The sequence below is a fragment of the Malus sylvestris genome, chromosome 4 (genome assembly GCF_916048215.2).
Source record: "Malus sylvestris chromosome 4, drMalSylv7.2, whole genome shotgun sequence".
NCBI lineage: Eukaryota > Viridiplantae > Streptophyta > Magnoliopsida > Rosales > Rosaceae > Malus > Malus sylvestris.
The window spans coordinates 29,698,636-29,723,148 of NC_062263.1; the positions used below are offsets into that span (position 1 = coordinate 29,698,636).

At 36.0% G+C, this 24,513-nt stretch overlaps 1 protein-coding gene, 1 long non-coding RNA gene and 1 pseudogene across 2 annotated transcripts; 1 reads left to right on the forward strand and 2 right to left on the reverse strand.

Moving 5' to 3' along the window:
* Positions 1 to 13,110: 13,110 nt before the first annotated feature.
* Positions 13,111 to 14,310, forward strand: LOC126617976 (ethylene-responsive transcription factor 1B-like). The gene has a single exon (XM_050286058.1). The coding sequence runs from the start codon at positions 13,232 to 13,234 to the stop codon at positions 13,976 to 13,978; it is 747 nt and encodes a 248-aa protein (XP_050142015.1). The 5' UTR covers positions 13,111 to 13,231; the 3' UTR covers positions 13,979 to 14,310.
* A 3,538-nt stretch (positions 14,311 to 17,848) lies between these two features.
* LOC126619578 (uncharacterized) lies at positions 17,849 to 19,925 on the reverse strand. Its single transcript, XR_007622105.1, has 2 exons — positions 19,288 to 19,925; positions 17,849 to 18,066 (listed from the first exon to the last, which is right to left on the reverse strand). It is a non-coding gene; the product is annotated as an uncharacterized LOC126619578 (long non-coding RNA).
* A 167-nt stretch (positions 19,926 to 20,092) lies between these two features.
* On the reverse strand, positions 20,093 to 23,885 carry LOC126619580 (uncharacterized; annotated as a pseudogene).
* Between the last annotated feature and the right edge of the window lie 628 nt (positions 23,886 to 24,513).

Here is a 24,513-nt window from a genome sequence, read left to right on the forward strand (position 1 = left end):
AGCTGAGGTAGTTGCTAAATTCAGTTGAAGTTTTATTGGGCTGAGCCAGTTAGTAATTATTAGTTGGTTATGTTTGCCATGGACCTTCCTCATAGGCCTAAATTAACCCGTCATTCAAAAAATAGGGTCCAGCCCAATTTCAAAAGAGTATTTGCTGCTTGCCATATACAAACAACAACAATTAAGTCTTACCTCACTAAGTGAGGTCGGCTGTAAGAATCCTAGAATGTGTACTGCACTCGATATTGCACAAAGTCTTCCGTTAACTCCACGTACTCCATATACTTCTTTATAGTCGCCTTTCAAATCTTCCTAGTTTTTTTCCTACGCTTTTGCCCTGAGCCTCTGTTTCATAGTCACATCTTCCAAATGGTGTATCTAAGATCTTCAGTTCACGTGTCTAGAGCTTTTTAACCAATTTTCTCTCATCTTATCTTCAATTGCTCCCACTCATACTTTACCTTGCATATCCTTGTTCTTAATCCTATCATTTCTCTTGTGCTACTTGCCATGCATTTTGAATAAATCAGCCCAATTCACTAACTCTTCCCTTTTTTGTTTTTGAATGATTCACTATGATTCACTAACCCTTGCTGAGTAGTTCTTTAATCCGGACTCTCGAACCACCAAGACTAAGACCCACCATGCGAACCACCAAGACTAAGACCCACCATGCTAGGTCTGAAGCGGGATGTTGGGCCTTGAAAAGGGGTTGGCACCCTTGTTAAGGAGATATTCTTACGTATAATCGATGATATATCTTCCTCCCCTATTCACTAGCCTTTGTCGGTGAGACATTCTTACTTGTATGTGTTATTTTTACTAATTAATAAAATCTTCTTTGTCAACTAAAAATGGTGAAAAGACAAATTAGTCTTTTATCACACAAAAAAAAATTTGTAGTTCAAGTAATACATAGTCCGCTCCTGTAAAAATATCTGGCTCCGCTCATAATTACACTTTGTTTCTCGAATGTTTCTTCTTGATGAGACTGGATATTTACCGACTAGAGCACTAAATCACTAAACTTTTACATCTCAGTATTGCTATTAGGATCACTGTTATAATTGCCACGAAATCACTGACGTCGGGACCTTGAATCATTTGACCGAAATTCATGGGAGAACTTGAACTTCGGAAGACTTTTCGAGTAATTCTAGAAGTTCTAATAGAAGTTTGATTGACCAAGCTTTAAGGAGGCAGAGGCAGTCACGCACACAATGATAATTAGTTCAAATTATTTAGTGAGTGATTATATAATACAATAGCTTGACCTGCTTTTGAAACGCACAACAACTGCACGAGTCTTAGTTGGTAATTTTGTATTAATTTTCTTTTAAGCATGGGGATATATATATAATTCAGTCAAAATAAGTTTCAAATGCAAATCATTTGAGAGATTTGAAGCCATATATAAAAGGAGGTATTGATTGATTTCCCCTCAACTTGTAAGGAGTTACCAATTTTCTTTATGAATTTTAAGTTTAGCCGACTATCTCTTTAAACTTTTATTATTGGCCAATTGTTTCCCTGAACTTTAATTTTTATCATAAACGCGAAACCATCAAATTCAAACAAAAAGTGTAAGAAGTGAACTAATGGAAGAGGAGAAGAAGAAAAAAATTATATAAAAGTTCAGGAAAGGTAATTGGGTAAAACTAAAGTTCATAAAAGAAATTGACAACGGCTTACAAGTTCGAATAAGAAATTGAATTAAGATAAGCATTTTTTTTTCCACCGATACTACTGAAACTGTACGCATCAGTTGAAAGTGTACTTATATTATTGAACTTGACTATTATTTTTTCTTTATTTTTGTTTTGGATGTTTGTTTTATTTTTTCCAATATTAAAAATCACTTCAAACTTCTTCGTTTCATTGAAAGTGACACTTGGCTGGCTTCATACAATGCACCACGGAACCAGGATCCTCTCCTGAGCAGTTTCCTAGGGATCCTAGGGATCCCGCAATCATGTCTGTTTATCGTATATCGTGCGGTCAGAAATTATTTAAAATTTAAATTTTAAAATTCAAATATGAATAGTACCTAACGAAAACTGACCGCACAATATACGATGAACGAACATGATTACGGGATCTCTAGGATCCCTAGGAACTGCTCAGAAGAGGATCCTGGTTCATGCACCACGGACATGGCCTATCTTCGTGACGTTTTACGCTGTAGCATTACCAGTTCAACACCACAATTATTTACAAGTGGATATTTAAATTGGTTTATTGCTTTTCAATGGGAATTCATGTCTGGTTTAATGTACATATTTATCCATTTGTTTTCTGTGTATTTTCCCCTTTTCTTTTGGTCAAAATATATTTGTGTGTATACACACGCACATAGTTATAATTAGGGTTTTTATCGCAAATAGTTTTTGAAATCGACCCCTTAACTACTAAGCTAACCCTAATGCCTTATGCTAGCATACAATAAATGAACTATTTTGTACATGTTATGAAAATAAATACAAGGGTAAATTACATAGTAGCCCCTCAGGTTTGAGGTCTATTGCAATCTTATACAACATCTTTAAAACATTTCACTTTCATACCTCAAGTACTATTTTATTTCAATTTCATACAACCGTTACATTTTCCATCCATGGATCTGTTAAATGCTGACGTGGCTGCCACATGTATGTCATGTGGCTGCCAAATGTCAGCCACGTGGCAAATAAAATAATTTTTTAATTTTTTTAAAAAAAACTTGTTATCCACTTTTTTTTTTCTTTCTTCTTCTTCTCTTTCTCTTTCTTCTTCTTCTGGGTTCGGACCCTTCTTTTTTTTTTTTTTTTTTTCTTCTTCATCTTCTTCCCTATCTTCATCTTCTTCCCTGCAATCCAGAAAGCAAAAAAAAAAAAAACCCTTCAGTTCGTCTTTCCGACCCCCCTCTTCCCCTTTCTTCTCCCTCATCTTCATCTTCTTCCCCGACCCCTACCTGCAACCCAGAAAAAAAAACAAAAAAAAAAACCCAGATCCCGTCTCCAAATCCCCCATCCCATCCCCCCCTCTGCACCCTACCCACCCTCCCTCCCTCCCTCCCTCACAATCCCTTTCCACAGCTAACGCCCAGAAGAACTCACACCCATAAAAATGGCGCCCTCCTCCTCAGATCCCATAGAGCCGTCGCCTACCTCACCTTCCCCACCCCTTCTCCTTCGTTTACAGAACCCCAAACCCCAAAAAATCCAATCCAGGCTTCTACATTTTAGATACAAAAGTATACCATAAGATCTACAAAGATCAAAGCTTCAACATTTTAGTCAAAATCTCATATGGGTTTGATCAGAATGTACCCAAAAAAGTTTAAAAATTAAAAAATTCAAGGGAAAAAACAATAAATGTTGATTACAATGCACCCAAATTTCAGATTTGGTACAATGTTTTGATTAAATTCGGATGAAAACAAAAAAATACATGAGGAGGAGAACCAGATGAGTTGGAAAACTGAAGGTGTTGAAGACCAGTTAACTGAAGCCACCTTTAGTTGGACGAAGTCTCCAAGAAATTATCAGAGTATTGTCGCTGGTGGTGCACCCCCGCCGCACCAGATCTTTGCCCTTGTCTCCCAACTTCGTTCATCTCTCTCTCTCACTACCACCCGATCCAAATCTCAATCGGACCCCTCCAATAAAAAACCCAGATTGGAACCTCAACCCATCTCGGACCATGTGACGGAATACGCAGCGAGAGAGCTGCTGTCGTTGTGCTTAGCGTCGGAGAAGAGCCAAAATGAGGCCATACCGGCGGGGGTTCTGACGTAGGTGAGGGAAACGAGGGTGCTGGCTGTGGGAAGAGACGGGGGCTCTGTGGGATCTGAGGAGAAGGGCGCCATTTTTATGGGTGTAAGTCCTGGGCGTCGGCTGTGGAGAGAAAAGGGAGGGGATGGAGGGAGGAAGGGTGGGTGGGGAGCAGGAGAGGGAAGTGAGTCTGGGGGAGGGAAGATGGGTTATGGGGAAATTTTTTTATAATTATTTATTTTTAAATGTATAAAAAAAAAATTTTTGCCACGTGGCATAAATTTGGCAGCCACGTGGCACAAATGTGGCAGCCACGTCAGCTTTTAACGGATCAATGGATGGAAAATGTAACGGATGTATTATTTTGAAATAAAATAGTACGTGAGGTATGAAAGTGAAATGTTTTAAAGATGTTGTAAGAGGTTGTAATATACCTCAAACCTGAGGGGTTACTATGTAATTTACCCTAAATATAAATATACAATGAAGCAGTGGCGAAGTAAATATGGGGGCATTGGCTGCTGCTGACCTCAATAACATATAAAATCCTCTATTTGAAATTTCGTTTGACCCCTATACTAGTTAAGACAAATGAAATATGGAGACCCTTAATCAATATTCTTTAAATTGACACAAATCAAAACTACGTCGTTTGTATTCTGTTTCACTTAAAAAAAAAGTTTAGCATGCTAATTCTCAAACAATCTGAGGACTTATCAAACTTGCAAACGCCTTATCCACCCACACTTCATATCTTGGAATTCAAAGCTTCTTCGTGTTCAAGTTTGGTCAGACACCATTCATAGCACTTGGTAGTATCATGGAATTCCAATCATGTAAGTATTTTTTGAAGAAGTTGAGGTTCCACTATAAAACCAACATGCAATATAATATGAAGAGTAGCCTAATTACTTATAAGCACATGCAAGGTCCATCTTCTCATTAATGTGGGATTCATTCTCAATACGCTCCCTCACGTGTGGTGAAATTTTAAGCCTAACTCATGGACTACACAACTCCAGTGACATGGAGCACGTGTGACCGTTAGGCTTTACACGTGAGACAACAACCTGCTCTAATACCATGAAGAAGTTGAGGTTCCACCATAAAATCAATTGACAATATGAGGAGTAGCCAACTACTTATAAGCTACTTGCACAATCTCTCATCTCATTAAGAGTTTTAAGTTTTTTGTATTGATTGATTGATTTGAAATGAATTTTTGTAGAAAAATGATTATAAATTAACAATTATAAGTAAAGGAATGATCAAAATTTTAAAGCTTAACTTTCTCGTTCCATCACTCCAATTGAGTATGGCTATGGCTTATTCCTAAGTAAAGATATTCTAGACTCTGAGAAAAATGCAACCATATGCACGAGGGCTAATCGAAAAATAAAATTATATATACTAGGTCAAAAAGGCTGTGTTAAGAACAAGAGGGACACGCATTAGAACACTTAATATATTTATCAGTAATATTTACAATCTCTTTATGAACTTGTATTAATGAAAGATAACCAGAAAAAGTAACGAGAGAAATGCATGCATGTAACAACATTAGCTTTGAATTTGTGATCAATTTTTGAAGGTTTGATGAACCATGCAAATTAAAGCATCCTTTTTTATATCTACCTAATCTTCTATTTTATTTATAGAAAAATGCTAAAGCATCCTTTGGCCTTTGCAAAGGTAAAAGCAGTATGCAAGTAATCCGGTTTGTGGCTCAAATAATAATAATGAGCGGTTACACATGCACCCAAAGCTCTTTATTCAATTCTCCGTCGCCTAATACTTGTATAAAAAAGACAACAAGGTACAATGCTTTTAACAATTTCTATACCCATAACACAAAAGAAAAACATATACAACTTGTATATATAACAATTAAGATGATAATGTTGTAGCAATGGATGTATGTGATGTTTCACTAGATATAGCTTATTCCCACGAGGGAAATGCACCTAGATTGACCTCATGATACTATAGGTAGCCTTTTATCCGGTCGTCCTTTGAAACTCATCTATCTTCCCTTCTTAAAGATGCACTGAGTTCTCGACCACAAAAATACGGAACATGTCACTAAATATATGTAAGTAAAAGATGGCAATTTCTGAACCCAATAATTTGAACGACAAAATTGAAGGCAGTACACCTATCTAGTTGAATGCATGATTTGTACAGGTTCATGCACCGTCTAAATCCCAATAGAGCTCAAATGGCCATAGCCAATTTGTTTTCCCGTATACGTGCTTTTCCTTTTCATGTTATTTTTTTCCTTTTTTTTTCTTTTTTTTTTTTCTAGCCTATCTTATTTCCCTTTTTAAATGAAAGAAAACTAGTTTGATTGAGTTACATCTACATGTTGAATTCGATAGTGACAGGCGAGTATATACAGTAGTGGTTCTTAGTTCCTAGTCGAAAATAGATGGGCCATACAACGTTTTCCTTTCGTATGGCTGCCATCAGTTAAGGAGAGCTCCCTGGTTTTGTAAGACGATGCTTGACAGAACTTATTACGAATTTAGATCCTCTTCGGATCTCACAGTTCAAAATTGATGGATTAAGAAATTCGCACCGTTTAAGAGAAGAAGAGACAGATCCGGACCTTTGGTTTGTGTAAGGTAGGCAAGTGAATGGGCTAATAGGGGTGCTAGGATTTAAAATGAGTGGTCTAGGTTTTTCGATCTGTCGGCTTCGAAGTGCGAGATTTTAGAGTTTGCTCCAATATTAACTTTATAAAACTTCAGTCGACTGACCCATTAAAAAGATTAAGGAGCTCTCTCTTATGTTTATGAATATAGTTGTAGTAATAAAAAAATGATTATCAATCGGACACTTAACTATACCACATTTTTTTTCTTCACCATCCTTATTTAAAATTCCATGCTCAAATTACGTACTCATTTTGATTTTTACGAATATAGGCGTAATGTATCATGTTTAGGTCATACAATCATGAGGGTGATATGCAATCTTGCTATTCATTCTAATTTGTATGAAGGCATAATGTGTAACTTATGTAATCTAGCTAGGTCAATCTATTCTAATTTTATCCCTCTCCTCAGTTAGTATTCCATGGTCAATTTATTCATTCTAATTCATATGAATATAAACATAACGTGTCATGTCTAGATCATATATTCTAGGAGGTATAAATCTGACATGCAAGATTTTCTGTAATTTACGAAGGGTACTACCTGTTACATGTGTATATATATAGGCTGGGTAAATAACACCCGAAATGCAAACAATATTATGTATAAAAAAAATTAAAAAGTGGTAACAAGTCAAGTTTTAAAGGAAAAAAATTGAATGACCATCTAATTAGTCCATATTTTATAAATCACATAATGTGATCGCTGATATAATTGAACTCATTAAAAAAAGAATTTAACCATTAAACATCACATTATGTTATATACAAAATATGACCTAAAAACATAATCTTTCTAGCCTTTTGCAAATTGAAGTAGCTGGTTTCAACTCATTTCTTGAATAACTAAAAAGGTGTAACGCTTTTCCTGTTGTTTTATATATTGTGTGTGGGGCCCGGGGGGAGGGGGGGGCTTGATCTTCTCTTTCCCTTTACCTCTTGTTTTATATATTGTGTGTGTGGCCCCCGCCGGGGGGCCTTGATCTTCTCTTTCCCTAATTTTTCTGTGTTCCTAATTTTTAAAGCCTCTTTTGACCGAGTGCATGATGTTTTTGCAAAAGAATTAGGACATCCTCCATTACAATCCAAATCCAACACTCGTGCATTATTATTATACACATTAATTGAAGGAAAAGTAGCTTATAGCAACTAGAATAAATGTCTAGATGGATAACAAAGGAAATAGTTTGTTTCAACTTTTCGTTCCAGTATAAATTAATATCTCAAATGTTTCAGCAGGATTCTTTTTGGATAATATTTGATTCTCTTTAGGGGAGGAGTCCATTCCCCTTGCAGATAACGTCATTCCCCTACTTATAGATAACGCACATTCCTTGTAGAAATTTCATAATCAGAACAAACAATTTCTTAATCTACATTTTTAGTTCATCCGTATAAAAAATAAAAAAAATCATTTGAATCATAATTCATTTAGTCCTCCAAAATTTTCAAATAAATGGACAATTTATAATATGTTACTTGGTACTTATACGGTTGATTATTTGATACATTTTGAAGACTAATCAATCTTTGGTTCAAATTATTTTTGCAGGAATAATCTTCAAATGAAAAATTAAGAAATTCAACTGTTCTAATTTTAAAATTTGTACGATGAATATACGTTATTTGCAAGCGAAGGAATATGTTTATCCCACCGAGAAGAACGCAAATATTATATGCGTTTATCCCACAGCGAAGAATGCAAATAGTATTCTTCTTCTTTTTTTAAATTATTTGCATGTGAAATTAAACTCTAACCCTAACTAGGCACCTCCAGTGCAAATATTATTCTTTCTTTTTTTTAAAATTATTTGTATGTGAAATTAAACTCTAACCCTAACTAGGCACCTCCGGTGAACAAAGAGAGGTTGAAACTTAAAAAACGACCATACAGTCTCTCCATAAGGCACTAATCATAAGGAGAATCCTTTTTCTTCATGGCCACTAGCTTGTCTCCAACATTATTGATAATATGGTTTTGTAATATATGAGGGAAAACAAATTTAAATTATATAAATGTCATCTATATCTCTTTCGTCAACATTACATTGACTTAAGAACACATGATATATTTTGTCAAAATTGTAACCCATCCAAAACTTCACATTGCAAGCATAAATTAATTCATCACCTAACTATTAGATCTTGTAATATTCATTTTCGATGTTAGAAAATGTTTCATATTCGAAATATTATTTTTCTAGCTAGTGATCAAACAAAATAAACTGCATAACAATTACCCTATTGGTGTCAACTTATTCTATCATTGAGAAGAAATTTAGGCTTTTTTTATTAACACCCCACAAAATGTTGAATGCACCCCACCTTAAAATTTAATGTTAAATGATTTATGTACCCTATTATGCAATGACAATTTCGACCTTATTAGGTTTTTAAAAAGATAAAAAAATTCTAACACACCCCAAATCACTTTTAACCTATTATTTATCTTCTTCAACTATCAAAACCTCTCACTCTCCATTGTTAAACAAAACCCTAACCAAGCTATATGCATTATTTTATTCTTTGATTTTGATTTCAAAGGAGATTAGTCCAACGCATCTGCTTGTGATTTCCCAGGAAACTATACTACCCAAGCCTATTATTGATTGATTTAAGCTTAATATTTATTACAATTCCCAGAAAACCCGATTATATGAAGGCTTCTCTCTTAGGAAGTTCTCATTATTTTCAATGGTGAATTCATTCCGTTCAATTGGCGCCTCTCAAGTGACTATTTTCTTCTCTCCACATCAATCACACTGGATGTTAGAGTTTTACTCCAAAGTCAATTTAATTTATAAAAATTAAAAATTAGTATTATAAGATTTGAAGAATGTGGGATGTGTAGAAAATGTGGAGTGTATGTAGAAAATGTAAGATGTATGTTGGGAATGTGGGGTGTGAGGGTATTTTGGGAAAGTATGTGGGGTGTAGTAAGATAATTTTTAATTGAAAAAACAAATGTGAGGTGTATTAAGTATGTAGGATTTATTCAACAATACGTGGGGTGTTAATATAATAGTGAATTATCTCTTCAGGGATTGTGAAAGATGTTCCACTAGAAATATTCTTGTTATTGCTTCGACTCATGTTCCCCAAAAAGTGGATCTCGCTCTAATAGCTCCGAATAAATTAAATACATGCATTAAGATACGAAGGCTTCTTATTTCACAACAACGAAAGCACCTTTTCACTCTTTCATATACTAGGGAATTTCACTTGGAAAAGAAAATGTTCCATACAAATGGATTTAGGTCCATAACCATGGGTTCCAATGTACGAGATCTTGTAGCACTTACCAATGAGGCCCTATCAATTAGTATTACACAGAAGAAATCAATTATAGACACTAATATAATTAGATCTGCTCTTCATAGACAAACTTGGGACACTACTACAAAAGAGGTTATCACTAGCGAATCAAAAACCGACAAGAACTCCAATTTCTGTCAGAAATTTGGTAAAGATCCAACATAAAACCATGCAATGTTGGATTGGAATAGCAACACCATTGCTAGCGTCACGAAAAGGCTTCGACGTCGGTTTGTTCGCTTAATCCGCCACGAAGCAACGTCGATTAAAAATGACACCAAACTTTACGTCGGTTAAAAGCAACGTGCTCTTCTGACATGATGAAGGTCATAGCTGACATCAAGTAGCAATTAAACTATAAAATATCCAACCCACTGTCGGTTTTAACCGACATCAGCTAACAATTAAATAAATAAAATATGCAAACTTCTTTGCTTTCATTTTCAATTAATAAATATATAAAAAGATATGTCTTTGCTTTCGTTTTCAATTAATAGTAATTAAAACAATTATATAAAAATAATAAAAAATTTCATGTATTGGCCAAAACAAATTCTTGTCTCTTCCGTTTTCAATGAACCATACTAACGGTCTTAACATGCTTCTTCCGCTTTATTTATATGTCAACGAAAAAACAAACAATTGTAAGCAAACTTCATATTAAAAATAAAATTTCTAAGAACTATATATTAAATTCAAAATTAATAACATTTCTTAAAAATGTACAACCCATACAAATTCTTGCCGCTCTATTCTAGTATGACACCAACTCAACCCACTGTGCAACATTCACATCAGGAGGAAGGTTGTTTCGCACCTGGGCTTCTCTCTTAGTATAATACGTTTTTTTAAACTTATTTCTATACTCTTCGTGCGCATGCTCCGCAACCTAAAGCGCCATGTGGCGGATCATAGGCATTTTTGCTATATCTTCATCTTCAAAAAAAAAATATTTCCCTACATCCATAAAAAAAATCAAGCTAATTAATTATTATTATAATCATTGACTTATTCTTCTATTTTTAAGTAAAAAAAAATATATCTATACCTTTATTCTATTCCATAAAACTTCCTTATCTTCTTCCTTAATCTTACGCCAATCACTCGTCAACGGGAGATTTCTGTAATCTCTAAACTCCCGCTACATATTTTGAAAAAGCATCCAGACGAATCAAACGAACAAAGTTGTTTTGTCCATTTAGGAATTGAGGGTCCGCACCTTCATTGAGATGTTGCTTATTAATAAAATAAAAAAACAATTAAAAGCCAAGAAACAAAAGTAAATTTTCAGTTTAAGCATAATACTAGTTTAAACACAAAACAAAAACCGAAATTAATAATAATTGAAAAATGAATGAGCTTCGAACTCTTCTTATTCGAAATGGAGTTCCTCAGAACGTTGATCTTCACTTTGTTGATCCATAGCAAAAGTTAGTGGAAGGAGAATGAGTAAGGCTGAAATGGGGGAAAGAGAGGGAGTAAGGACGCACAGGGCAAAATCGAAGAAGTAAACGAGAGAGAGAGAAATGAAAGCACAGAAGTAATGGGGAAGAAAGGGGTTTAAATATGGATAATAAGTTGGCGTCGGTTAAGACCAATAGTGATTGTAAGTGGCGTCGAAATATGTACACTTTGCGTTGGTAAAAACAGACACCTGCTCTGACACACTAACTTAAACACACGTGGCATCGAAATATTTGGACTTCGCGTCGGTTAAAACTGACATTAAGTCTAACATGACTTAAATGCACGTACTTTGAGACACTTGACTGAAAGGCAAGTGGCGTCGAAATAGGAAAAAATTACTTCGGTTAAAACCGACATGAGCGTGACAGTGATTAGAAGTGGAGTCGAAATAAGAAAATTTGATAGACATGACAGTGATTGCAAGTTGCGTGGAAATAAGAAAACGTTGCGTTGGTTAAAACCGACGTGAGCCTGACAAACTTGAATGTGATTGCAAGTGGTGTCGAAACAAGCAAGAAAATTCCAGCCCAAAATATTTCAATTTAACACGGGAGATAGTATATAAAGGCCATCAATCTATCGCTTACAACCGACACCGGGTTTCAAAATATTTAAAAAAATTAAAATCTATGTCGGTCAGAATCGACGCATGCTTTTAAAATATTTAAAAACAATCACTAGTGTCGGCTATAAGCGACACCTATTCCGACACCAACTTTATGTCGCTTAAAAGCGACACTGTTTTTTTTATGCGATACCAATATGTAAAAATTATTAAAATCTATGTCGGTTATAAGCGACATTAATTGTTTACGTCGGTTAAAAGCAACATAGACTGTTTATGACGCTTACAACCAATAGTAAATCCGACTTCACGTTCAGTAGGTGTAGCAAATGTCTTGTCCACCACTATATTATATTAAACCGACATCATCCACTGACACAATAAGACCATTTTGTAGTAGTGGGATTTACGATCCCAAGTAAGATCGGTTCAAGATCATGGTATCCTTTTCTATCAGATAGGAAGGGCTATTGCATAACAATTATAATTGGCAAATATCTGAGTATTATATCCAAACATGAATATTTTGATGGAATATTTCAATTTTAATGTAGATAATATCGTTTGTTAAATAAAAAAATCAGGATGTTAATTTAGGATTACAATGCGTGGTTTAATTTATGGTTTTGGCTTGGGTTTATGAGCAGCGTTCGTTCGGCGAATTGGTTTCTTCTCATCACTTTTAGAGGGACGAGGGTACATAGACTGTTCGACCAGTTTAATGACTAAGTCATGGCGTGTAGTTTGGCTCATGCATACCCCTCTCCTTGAAGCTGTACTGTAACTTGATCATCCCATTGTATGGAGTTAATTATGTGACAAGGACGACACAACAAAGTCCATGGTCGATCGGGCAATGCAAAGTTGCAAACATGTAACTTGCAAGTGGAGGTATGAATACCATCAAACCCACAATAAGTAACATCGCACAATGAAATCATCGAGTTGACGTCACGAAATACAATAAAATATTGAAAATAAATCTTTAACTGACCTAGCCGACATGTCCATCTTCCTCTTTCATTGTGACGGGAACACGGATGGTACACCACATGTTTTTACATAAATAGTCAAATTTTTTATTTTTTAAGTTATTAACCTTTTAACACACAAATCCTATCATTTATATAATTACACGTGCTGTACCACCTCGTGTGCCGATTACACTGAAAAACCTCTCCTCTTATTAGTCTCTTTGACTACTTGGTCCCAGTCACGACCACCTTCAAAGTTATTCATCCCTCTCTCTTTCCTTCTCACCATTATTTTTATTTTTTCACTAATATATTTTAAACATGGGTCCTAATGGGACCCAAATTCCCTTCTTTTATTCCTATATAAAGTCCTAATGCGTTCAAAATACCTTTTATAAACGCAAAACGTACGCCACTCACTGAAATATCCATTCCAATATTTGTTCAAAGGAAGAGCTAGAAGAAGAAATTCTGCAAATTGTTCATTCTTCCACAAAACAAGATGGACCCTTCGTTCTTCCAAAACCCTAATTCTGAATTCTCGTTTGAATCTTCTTCTTCCTTCAACTCCCTAGAATATTCTCACGATGATCATCTCTCATGGAACATGTTCGACTTTAAAGATTATCACAACCAATCAGCCTTTCCCCAGCTACCATTTAATGAGAACGATTCAGAAGAAATGCTTCTCTATGGAGTTCTTGCTGAGGCGCCAGCAGGAGATCAGAACTCGTCGGATTCAATAGTATCCTCCACTCAGTCGAAAGACCATGAAGAGGTGAATTCTTCTAGTGCCACAGCTAACGAAGATCAAGTAGTTGCTTATAGAGGCGTTCGGCGGCGGCCGTGGGGAAAGTTTGCGGCGGAGATAAGAGATTCGACGCGAAACGGTGTTAGGGTTTGGTTGGGAACTTTTGACACGGCAGAGGCGGCGGCTTTGGCTTACGACCAAGCAGCACTTTCAATGCGGGGGTCTTCGGCGGTCCTCAACTTTCCAGCTGACGTGGTTCATCAGTCACTTGTGGAGATGAAGTATGGCTTTGAGGACGGCTCGTCTCCGGTTTTGGCCTTAAAGAGAAGGCACTCTATGAAGAGAAAATCATCGATGAACAAAAAGAAGAAATCATTGCATCATAATCAGCATCAAAAGAATGATGAAGAAGGTGAAGATCAGTTGGAAAAAGTTGTGGTGTTTGAGGATTTAGGCGCAGACTATTTGGAGGAGCTACTCAGTATATCCGAGAGCTAACTAAAGTGGAATGGTACATCACGTCGTTTGTGTTTTCGATAACCAATAAAACTTTTTCAAGCTAGTAGAGCTAGCTGTCCTTAATCACGTTGGTCCATCTGTGGCAAGTGTTAACCATACCATTTTTGGACCTTGTATTTTTGTTTACTATTTTTGGGAAAGTATGTGGAGAGATGACGGTCAGTGGTCACCATAGCCAATTATTCCTTTCTTCTTAGATATTTCCTTTCTTCTTAGATATTGCCTTTTTTATTCACCTTTTATAATTGCCTTGTAAATTTTCATAACGGGTGATCAGTAGAAAGCTTTTGGGTAGTACTATTCATACAAAATTTTTTTTCTCATATTTTTCTCAATTTTTAACGGTTGGATTGAATGACTTGAAAATGACCAAATGACACAAATTAAGTGTGTGTGTGAAAGGGAAAAAAAAAGGTGTGTGGATAGCACGACCTAAACTTTTCCATAATCATAGTACTATTGTGCGTATAGCTGTTTGCTAATAATTTTAGTCCATAAAAATTGATTTGAGTAAGTTACTTGGGAACAAAGAAGATAAGATTCTTGTTGGTGTTGGACCTTGATTATGACCGTTCCAACAGTTATATCATTAATTAGTTTAATTACCTGAAAAAGGGTGATGTCACAACCAATTTTAGCTAGATCACCAGTTAATTTCCCAAATTACTCAAAAAATATTATATACTGTACATGTGAGTACTCTTGATGCATTTTTTTTATATTTTTGTTTTGTAAAAGACTCATGATGCATGTTTTGTTGACTTTAATTAGTATAATTGTATTGAATTTTTGGATAGAGAAGCCAAACCAGATTAGCTAATTACAACTTTTTCATTTGGGTCAATGCTATTCACACATTTATTTTTACGTATTACACACTCTTTTTAATTTTTGACCATTGAATAGAATGAATTGAAGAAGATCAATGAACACAAGAATGTGTAAAAAGTAAAAAGAGGTTTATGAATAGCACTACCCTATCATCTTCTCTACCTTTCTTATGTTTAAGATTCAAATTAGAAGCCAAATTTTGCCAAATCACCCTGTATCGACTCATAATAATATATGGTCAAAACTTACAAAGAGTACTAAATAAGTTGACCGAGTCACTAAATTGGATGCATCATGCATGAGAAACTTTTGATCCTTTCTTATTAACCAAAAAAAGAACCACTTTTGATCCTTTATTTCTCTTAAATATTGACAAACGATAAAGAAAATACTGTTATTTTGGATCAGGAATTGGATATGTTTAGGGCAATACTATTTTTTTTTCTGTCACATTTTTATTAAAAATATTCGTTAATTTTCTTTGCTTTATTTCACTCAAGTGTCACAAATAAAATGAGTATGCATGGTAGAAAGACGTATGTGAAATTATTTCTCAATTGCTAAGGCCATATTAATTAACTATGTGATACGAAATACTATTGAATTTTGGCCCCCCTTATGACCATTTCAAGGTGTTCGATCGATGAAGCTGGGAATGATTAAGAAGAAAACAATGACTTGCATCAACTCGAGGCAAAGCTGTTGTATTTGTACTTGGTATTTGGGACCAAAGCCTTGCTATATTGTCGGCAGCAAGCAACAAGTGGGCAAAGCAACTAATCAAATCAAGCAACACCATTCATGGCATTTAAGAGATAATAGCAACCCTCTTCTTTATTTTTCTGATTTTGGTTATTTAAATCTCCTCATATTTCTTATCGGATGGTTCTAATATAAGGGAAACAAGAAGTTCAAAAAGCAAGTAGGCCATGCAATTTTGTCTCGGATTGTTTATCCGTCTTTGGTTGGTGCTCACTCGTCATGCAGTTCTGCTTTCTTATTATGCTTCTTTTTCTTTTGATCTGGTTTCTTTGGCTTTATGTTTACCACGTTAGCATTGTTGGAACTTGGAACTTGTGAGGGACTGAGAGTCCCACATCGCCCATACACTTTTGGAAAGTCCCCTTTGCAAGTGAGTTCACTCACTAAACCTGTTTATAGTTTGAAAAGAATTGGGCCTAAGTCATGGATTTTGGGTCTTAGATTTGGAAGGTTTGGATGTATATATTAAATGTTGGGATTCTTGGGCTTGGATAGATGAAAAATACAAGTACGATTTTTACGTTTTTGATTTTTGGATTCAGTTTTTTTCCGAAATGATAAGACTGATTGCAAATAGTTACATCCGTTCTAAAAAGATAAGTGTGAACATCCATAACTATTCAAATACGCCATTATATATATGGCAGTAATATCATAAACCAAATCATCAATTCCATCGCTTTCTCCTTAATTCTTCATAGAGAAACACTAAGCAAATTTGCCAAGAATCCAAGTTCAAGTGCAAGAACTTGAATTATATAGTTGTATCTTGCAAGATAGATGCCCGTTGAACTATGCACTGGTGTAGGGGCGAATTTATGTCTTATGAGATTGCTACTGCAAGCCTTTATCTTCGTAAACAAGTAAGTGATTTGTGATTTTATATGCAATTTCATTAATTGTTCATATTTTGATATATTGTATTTTTTGTGGAATTTTCATTCAAAATAAACCATGCAAATTATTATATATTGTATATTTGACATTTGATTGATTCTAACAAGCATAAGTTACAAGAGATTGGCTTATATGAAATAGATTAAACAATAATATAAGGTCATATGAAGAGTCTTACATATGGCCTTGTATTATTGGTTCGGAACACTACAGTTGCAATGAACTCTGTTCCATGAAAATCTCTATCATGTTACAAGCAATGCATTAGGCTAATTTGACTTTCTTGGAGTTGGGCACTCTATATTACTTTATTGGCCTTTTTGGTAAAGAGTCAATTAGTGTCCTTTCAAGAATATCAACCACAAATTTGGAACCATCGAACTAACTTTCAAAGAATCAAACTTCTAAATACAAAGTTAACCAAACAAATAAGAAACATTGATAATTGGCTAGATAAAAAGATCATGGTGTAGAAGAAGTTGAGGACATACGTCGTGGTGGTGGTGGTGGAGGTAAAAGATTAACACTAGGTTTTTGAGGTGCAGTAGGGGAAACCATATGGACCGGCCTGTTGCGTGTCGGAGAAGGAGGCGTTCTAGCTCCAGTTCTCCGGCCTAACTTCACGTGTTGCATATTGTGACCAGCTCCAGAGAAACCACAAACCACATTTGCAACTTCAAGCACCGTACTTGCATCATGTATCTCATGTAAACCTTGTAATAAGATTGCAACATAGCTTTTGCCCATTTGATGACTGTTTTGTGACAGACAAAGTAAGCCAACAAGTAGCAATATCATCAGATACAAGCAAGAATTAGGAGCCAAATTAATTTTACACTCCCAACTCTTGAGCTGATCGAGCTTATATGATGCTTGAAATATGTATATAGATCACGAGATAGGTGAATTTGTATTTTGTGTGGTACTGTATGTATAATATATTGAGAACCTTACCTTTATTAGGTGTAGTAGAGTCATGGCTTGACCGCTAGATAGGCTGTTTGTGTTGTACCTCGTGGCATATCCTTTTGGATTTTCTAACCAACCCCCCACAAAATTAATGAAAGAAAACAAGGGAGAAGAGAGAATCCGCTTGGATTGAAAGTCATATGAATTAGGGAAACTTATGAAGTATTCTTCCATTGACCATGTCACATACAAGGGGAGACCCACATGCTTGCTAGAGAATTTTTCTTCACAATATTAAAATTTTAGGATTGATTTTGTTAACTTATTTTCGTTTTAAATTTGAGCGGGGTAATAAATAATTGATGAGACGTTACAGTTTTTATTAGTTAGGAATGCCATTGTATAAATGCTAAGTATTTTATGTTTAGGAATCTTATGAGATATTGTAGATCTTTACTATTGGACTTTATATTGCTTGTAGGATAAGTAACAAAACCCATCATGTTTAGTATAAAATAAAGACACGATGCAAAGCAATTACCGTCTCTTTGTAAAGTACCCCTCTTCCTATTTGAGGGTTGAGGCAAGAAACGGCTCGATGCATAGAGAATCATCACATAATTCCTCAAGCCATTTTCTCCTCTGCTTGCCGCTCCGCTATCTTCTCTCTATAAAATAGGTTTACAACATGAGAAATTATTTTTACACATCATTTCTTGTTTTGGACACTTTTATTTTCTTGATTTTCTTTCGCTTTATTTGATCTAAAGACTATTTATATTTCCTTAGTTCTCGTTTGTTTTATTCAATCGAAAAGTTATAAACAAAAGAGTACAATAGGAGAAAAATAGAAGTGAGAATAAAGTATAAATAATACGGGAGATGATAATCATCATACTTATAAGTTGGCATGACCAAAGAAAGAAATGATCTTTAATTCATCTGCGAGCTTGCCTGATTCATTTTCCAGCTTCAATATATAGGCTCTGTTGGCCATCTATATGTATATATAATATATCTATATACATCTGTAAAGGGTTTAGGGTTCGCGAACACTTATTCTTTTGTGGTTTGCAAACTCTTTATCTAATTGTAAACTATAAGGGTGGTGCTATCCACATATTACTTTTTATCTCTTACACATTCCTTGTTACTTTCTGTCATTTGATCATTTTCAATTCATTTGATCCAACATACCGAAAATTGAAATGTCAGTGTGAAAGGTTAAAAATGGTGTGTGAATGACAGTATTGCACCACCCTACTTAATTTGCTAGTATGCACTGCACACCACCTTATTATGTATGTCACGTACACGGACAATCTTGTATATTCTTTCAATTGCAAACTGAAAAGTAAGAAGTAACGAAACATGGCTGAAATTTCAAAATTTGTCACCTCTTTGTATATTTGTTATGGCTGTACTCTTTTGCAAATACTAATTTATACATCTGGTCGTGTGTCATGTAGGTTTCTTCTATAAGTACGCTTCTTGGTCAAGAAAAAGTAATTGAAAGTGCTTCCTAAAAACGCTCATATAAACTAAAAGCACTTTTAAGTTTTTTTACCAAACGTATATTCAAAACTGTTTGTAGTCAAATATAGATAGGGAAATGGAGTAAGTGATAGCTAACAACAGCACATAATTAGGTGCATAACTTTAATACAAAGATGAAGCCGACATATGCTGATATGCCTCAGCCTCATATCTACATCAATCATAATAAATGTCAACGACACCATAGGAGATAGGACCCAACATTTGAACTAAGGTGCTGAACTGAAACTACATACTTTCTTCAGCAAGGATTATGATAAGTTTTTGGATACTGTAAATCTCCACTCGTAATGCAAACATTGAATTTGAAACCATAACTTAGGAAGGCGCACCTTAACCGCATCGATCCTTTGTTATGAATCTTTTCTATGACGATGGTGGTGGTGGTGATGCCCATGATGATGGTGGTGGCTGTGGTGATGTCGGTGGTGTTGATGGCAGTGGCAGTGAGGATGGTGGTGGTGGCGATGCAAATGATGGTGAAGGTGGAGGTGGAGGTGGTGGGGCTAATGAATCTGATGGAGACGGCAGCCGTGGCAACATTGGTGGCTGCGTCTGCGGAGGAGGAGGAGATGGTACGATATAACGGAAATGGTTACGACGATTCCATAGAGGCGGCGGCGGCGGAGATCGACTAGGAATGCAATAGGGTAATACAGAAGAAGCTGCTTCAGAATCGGTAGCCACATTCATCAACACTAATAAACTCATCAACAACAAAAAATATGAAACACCCATTTGAACTAAGCTTTGCTGAAATACAAAGATATTTTCCATGCCAAGTAGAGAAGCCAACTCACACTACTTATAACCAAAGGACCACTCATCAAACCTATGGCTGGAAAGCCCTATCTAACTGGAGCAACTTGCATGGTACGGGACGCCTTCCCATGTTATGGAAGTCCTTCTGGTTAACCGATCAATTAGACAACAATACTTTCCACACAAAACTATAAATGTAAATTCTGCAACACTTGCACAAATGCAATTTTTTTTTTGTTAAATTTTCCACCAATTTCAGAACTTTATCACAATTGAACACACTAAACTACATTTATAGTTTTTAAAAATGATGAATGCAACTAAATTACTTAGTACTTACTTGTTTCAAAAGCAAAAATTTCGATCTAAGAAGGATACCAAACAACCCCGTACTTATCTCACCACCCTGTAAACTAACATCAAGCTTTACACAAACCATTCCTAGTTACAGATTACAGATTACAGATACAATACAATGCAAGGATGTAGAAAAGCATATTCCAAGTTGAAGATCCACTTTGCCAGAACATCTTGCTGCTGCGAGTGATGCGCGATATTTGCGAAAGAGTTCCACGTTCCAAGAATAAATGAAAAGTCTTTCATGGCCACATCACTCTCACCCACCGCTGCAGCAAAAATGTAAACATCATTGACAAAGTCTTCAGGTCTGGCTATTCAAAATGGTTATCATTAACCTCCAGCAATCGACATCAGTATATCAAGTGTTTCAACATCGGCGAACTTGTAGAATCGAAAAAAGATGGCATCACAAGCGCCAAATATTACCATGTTTAATGCATCCTGACCATCATTATTAGACATAAAATCGGATCCAAATTAGGTAACTAGAGCAAGACTACGCTTAATAAACCCACATCTAACAAATATCAATTAAAATGGCTTTTTTTTCCTCTCAAGGAGCCTTTTGTTCTTGAAACCAAGAAGTTTTTTGGGTCAGCGATTCTCACCGGTGTTTACATTACTCAAGCCCAAAGTCTTGCTTCCGCTTCGTGTGCTCCCCTCTAAGTTCTGCGTCGCCCTACCGTTGCATTGTTTTATAAACCAAGTAAGAACAATCTATTACAGTTTCATTCCATGTTCAGTCCACAACCAGAAATTCCATGTAGTCTTGTAGTAATGCCCTTGATTAAAATGACCCAACCTCAAATCAAATACTACATCCAACTACACAAAAAACAGAACCATATCTACAGATAAATCCATTTTTTTTTCTGCCGAAAACAGGGGAAGAGAGGTAGACGGGCCATGGGCCCACTCCAACAACAACGATATTGTCCTCACTTGGCCACCAGTTCAATCCGTCAGGTGTGGGGTTTTAATACAAAATGCCTCAGTATTAGTTAGAGTGGGGTAATTCTATTTAAAGCAATGTGGGACAGAGGAATTCTAACAATTAGTAATGCAAGGGAAGAAAGAATAACCAGCTCGCTGTAGAGTGTCAAGGGACACTCGTGATGCAGTAGAACAGCAAAATAGCACACAAGTTTCGTGGCAAGGTCATGCATACATATCAAATCAGAATGAAACTAGACCGACCTTCTTTAACTGGACTGATCAAGTGACTTGACACAATTATTATAATGAAAGCCATGCGTGCATGCACTTGTTTCATACAAGCCTGGGTGAAGAAACTTCATACCTTAGAAGGTGCACCAGGTTGAGGTCTCAAAGCTCCAGCTATGGCTGCAGTGAGACTCGAAGATATCTCAACTTCAGATGTTCTAGATACAGGGACATGCACAGAGATAATTCTATTTAAAGGGCTTGTTCTCAAACCTTCTGGCCGATGTGGAACAGGGGAATTCTAATAGTTAGTAATGCAAGGGAAGAAAGAATAACCAGCTCGCTGTAGAGTGTCAAGGGACACTCGTGATGCAGTAGAACAGCAAAATAGCACACAAGTTTCGTGGCAAGGTCATGCATACATATCAAATCAGAATGAAACTAGACCGACCTTCTTTAACTGGACTGATCAAGTGACTTGACACCATTATTATAATGAAAGCCATGCGTGCATGCACTTGTTTCATACAAGTCTGAGTGAAGAAACTTCATACCTTCGAAGGTGCACCAGGTCGAGGTCTCAAAGCTCCAGAATAAGGTTGGCCGAGGCTGCAGCTTCCCTTGTCTTTAACGGGACTTATTTGCTCCTTGTTATTTGATGTCAATTCTCCCTTGTTAGAAGTCTCACTAAGTTTAGCAGATGGTGTTGTATCTTTTTCAACAGATTCACCCTTTAATGGAAGGGTCGTTACAGATTCCGATGCATTATTTTGGGCAGTCGTTTCAAAATCTTGAACTTTCTTCGAGAACTGTGTAGCTGCAGCACGCGCACCAGCTATGGCTGCAGTGGGACTCGAAGATATCACAACTTCAGATGTTCTAGATACAGGGACATGCACAGAGATAGACCCTGGCTTCAGTGAGAATGGATATTGTGGATTTGGAAGTGGAAATCTTACTGGAAGGGGACTATTAACCGGGGAAAGACCTCTAATTGCACCTTCATATATCTGAGACAGGCAAATGAGTAAGTTAGGTCCACCAAAAACAGTAGGGGAGAGAGAGAGAGAGAGAGAGAGAGTAAATTCTTATGCACAATATGCACCTTCTTTTCCAAGTTGTAGACACCTTGTTAGCCACGCATCTCAAATGGAACTAACAGTTTCTGCAATAATTGAAGAAATAAAAGCTTAATCATATATGATATGAACTACTCAAAATCACAGGAATTGCCAGAAATGTAGCAGTGCGAAAATAATACACACCTGTGGCTGCTCACAAAGCCAACACATATCAGTTTGTGCTTCCAGCCTCACCTGCATATGAAATAAATCGGTCAGAGCTTAATCAACACGGCCTTGGAACAACCATCACCTTGCTATATGATGAACTAAAAGGTCATACGTAAAACAATAGCCCACCCCAACTCCCAGGATACAAGTTCTTCACGTCTAACACATTCAACCACTTCGACACACCCTATTTCAAACATGAAACCGTAATTTGTCAAATTTGTGTTGTGTGCACGTGTGATGTCTAGACCGCCTAAACGAGGAATAAAAACAAAATGCAACAGCTTCTTTCTCCAAATTTGGATGAAGATTGATTAAAAAGAGCATTCCACTGGAGATAAATCCACATGGAAGATACTCTGGATGTATTTATGCACACACACACACACACGAAACGAGGAACATCCATGAAACAAAGTACCAAACTTAGAATACCTAAATGTCTGGAAACGGGATAATGTTCCGGAAATTTAAGATCAGTGATTCCATCAACTGCATAAATTTCTCTGTAGAATTCCTCCATTGCCTTGATTGTAGCCTCATCAGGAACCTTACCAGCGGCATGAATCCAGAGACGGCCTTCGAAAGACAAATTCGAGACTTTACAAAGAATATCATCTCCGTCAACAATTACAATAACCATAACAACAAGAATCCAATAACAACTATCACAACAAAACAATATCTAAATTGAAGAAAAAAGCAGTAACACTTGACGAATCAATCTTTTTCGAAGAAATCAAACTCTTATAAATAAAAAAATTGCTTCTCAAAAAAAATAAGATCAAAACTTTGCAGCTTACTTAAAGTTTCTACTCCCACTTAACGAACTAGCTAGCAATAACATATAACAGACAGCATTCTCAAAAGTTCAAAACTTCACTCCCAAACATTAAAAAAAAAAAGAAAAAGAAAAAAGAAAGATACGAGGGTATCAGAATTTTGAATTGAATTCGGAGATTTTAAGGTAAATTCCTAACACTCCCACTTTACGAACTAGCTAGCAAATAACATACCACATTCTCAAAAGCTCAAAACTTTACACACCAACATCAAAAAACATAAGATTAAACCAAAAGGGCATCAGAATTTTGAATGAATTCTAAGAATTTAAGGTTGAAACCTCGGATAGGAGAAGGCCAGGACCTGCCCTCGACGTGCTTGATGCCATAAACCAGCAAAGAAGCCCATGGTTGGTGCATGGTGGTCAGACATGGGTTTCTGTAATTCCCAGAAGAAGAATGTCCTCCTCCTCCTCCTCCTCCTCTTCTCATCTCTGAGATTCTTCAGATGCGATTTCGGCCGTCTGATCTGATTGTCGCGCCGTTTTTTTCAGTTGACTGGAAAAAGGTTCTGCATTGATGAGTTTTATCCTATGTTTATTGTTTTCTTACTTTTAATAGCAACCTTTTTGTTACTGACCAGACGGGGGGTAATATTAATTGAAAAATCACTTTTTGTACTCGAGATTAGAGATAAAGATTGCCAACTGTTACATAGGTAAAATTTTTAGTTGTGATAGGAACACATATGGTACATTACGTATTTTTATGTGAGTAGTGGAAAATTAAAAATTTTAAGTTATTAACCCTTTAACATACATTTCCCACCATTTATATAGCGACACGTAGTGTATTACATCATGTGATGGTCACATTGAAAAATCTCTCGTTACATAGGAAAATAAGAAATTTGTGATTTAAATGATTAAAAATCTTGGTCAAATCTCGCTTACAGATCGAACTATAGTCAGAGTAGAAGTTTTTATCCCCTATCTTCTTTGTTTTACTTTAAAATTACGGTTGATTAGTCAGATTCAACCTTTAGATTCACCAGATGAGAAACTCAATTTCGCATTGATTTTGGGTTGCCGGATAAGCCTTAAAAACACAAACACAAACAACGGGCCAAACACAAACAAAAGAAACAAGAAAATGACCTTTGTATTCAAGGTCAAGATTATGTCTTCGGTTGTGTTTT

What these genes read in the sequence shown, in the direction of transcription:
- LOC126617976 (XM_050286058.1), top strand. Translation starts at nt 13,232, where the DNA reads ATGGACCCTTCGTTCTTCCAAAACCCTAATTCTGAATTCTCGTTTGAA.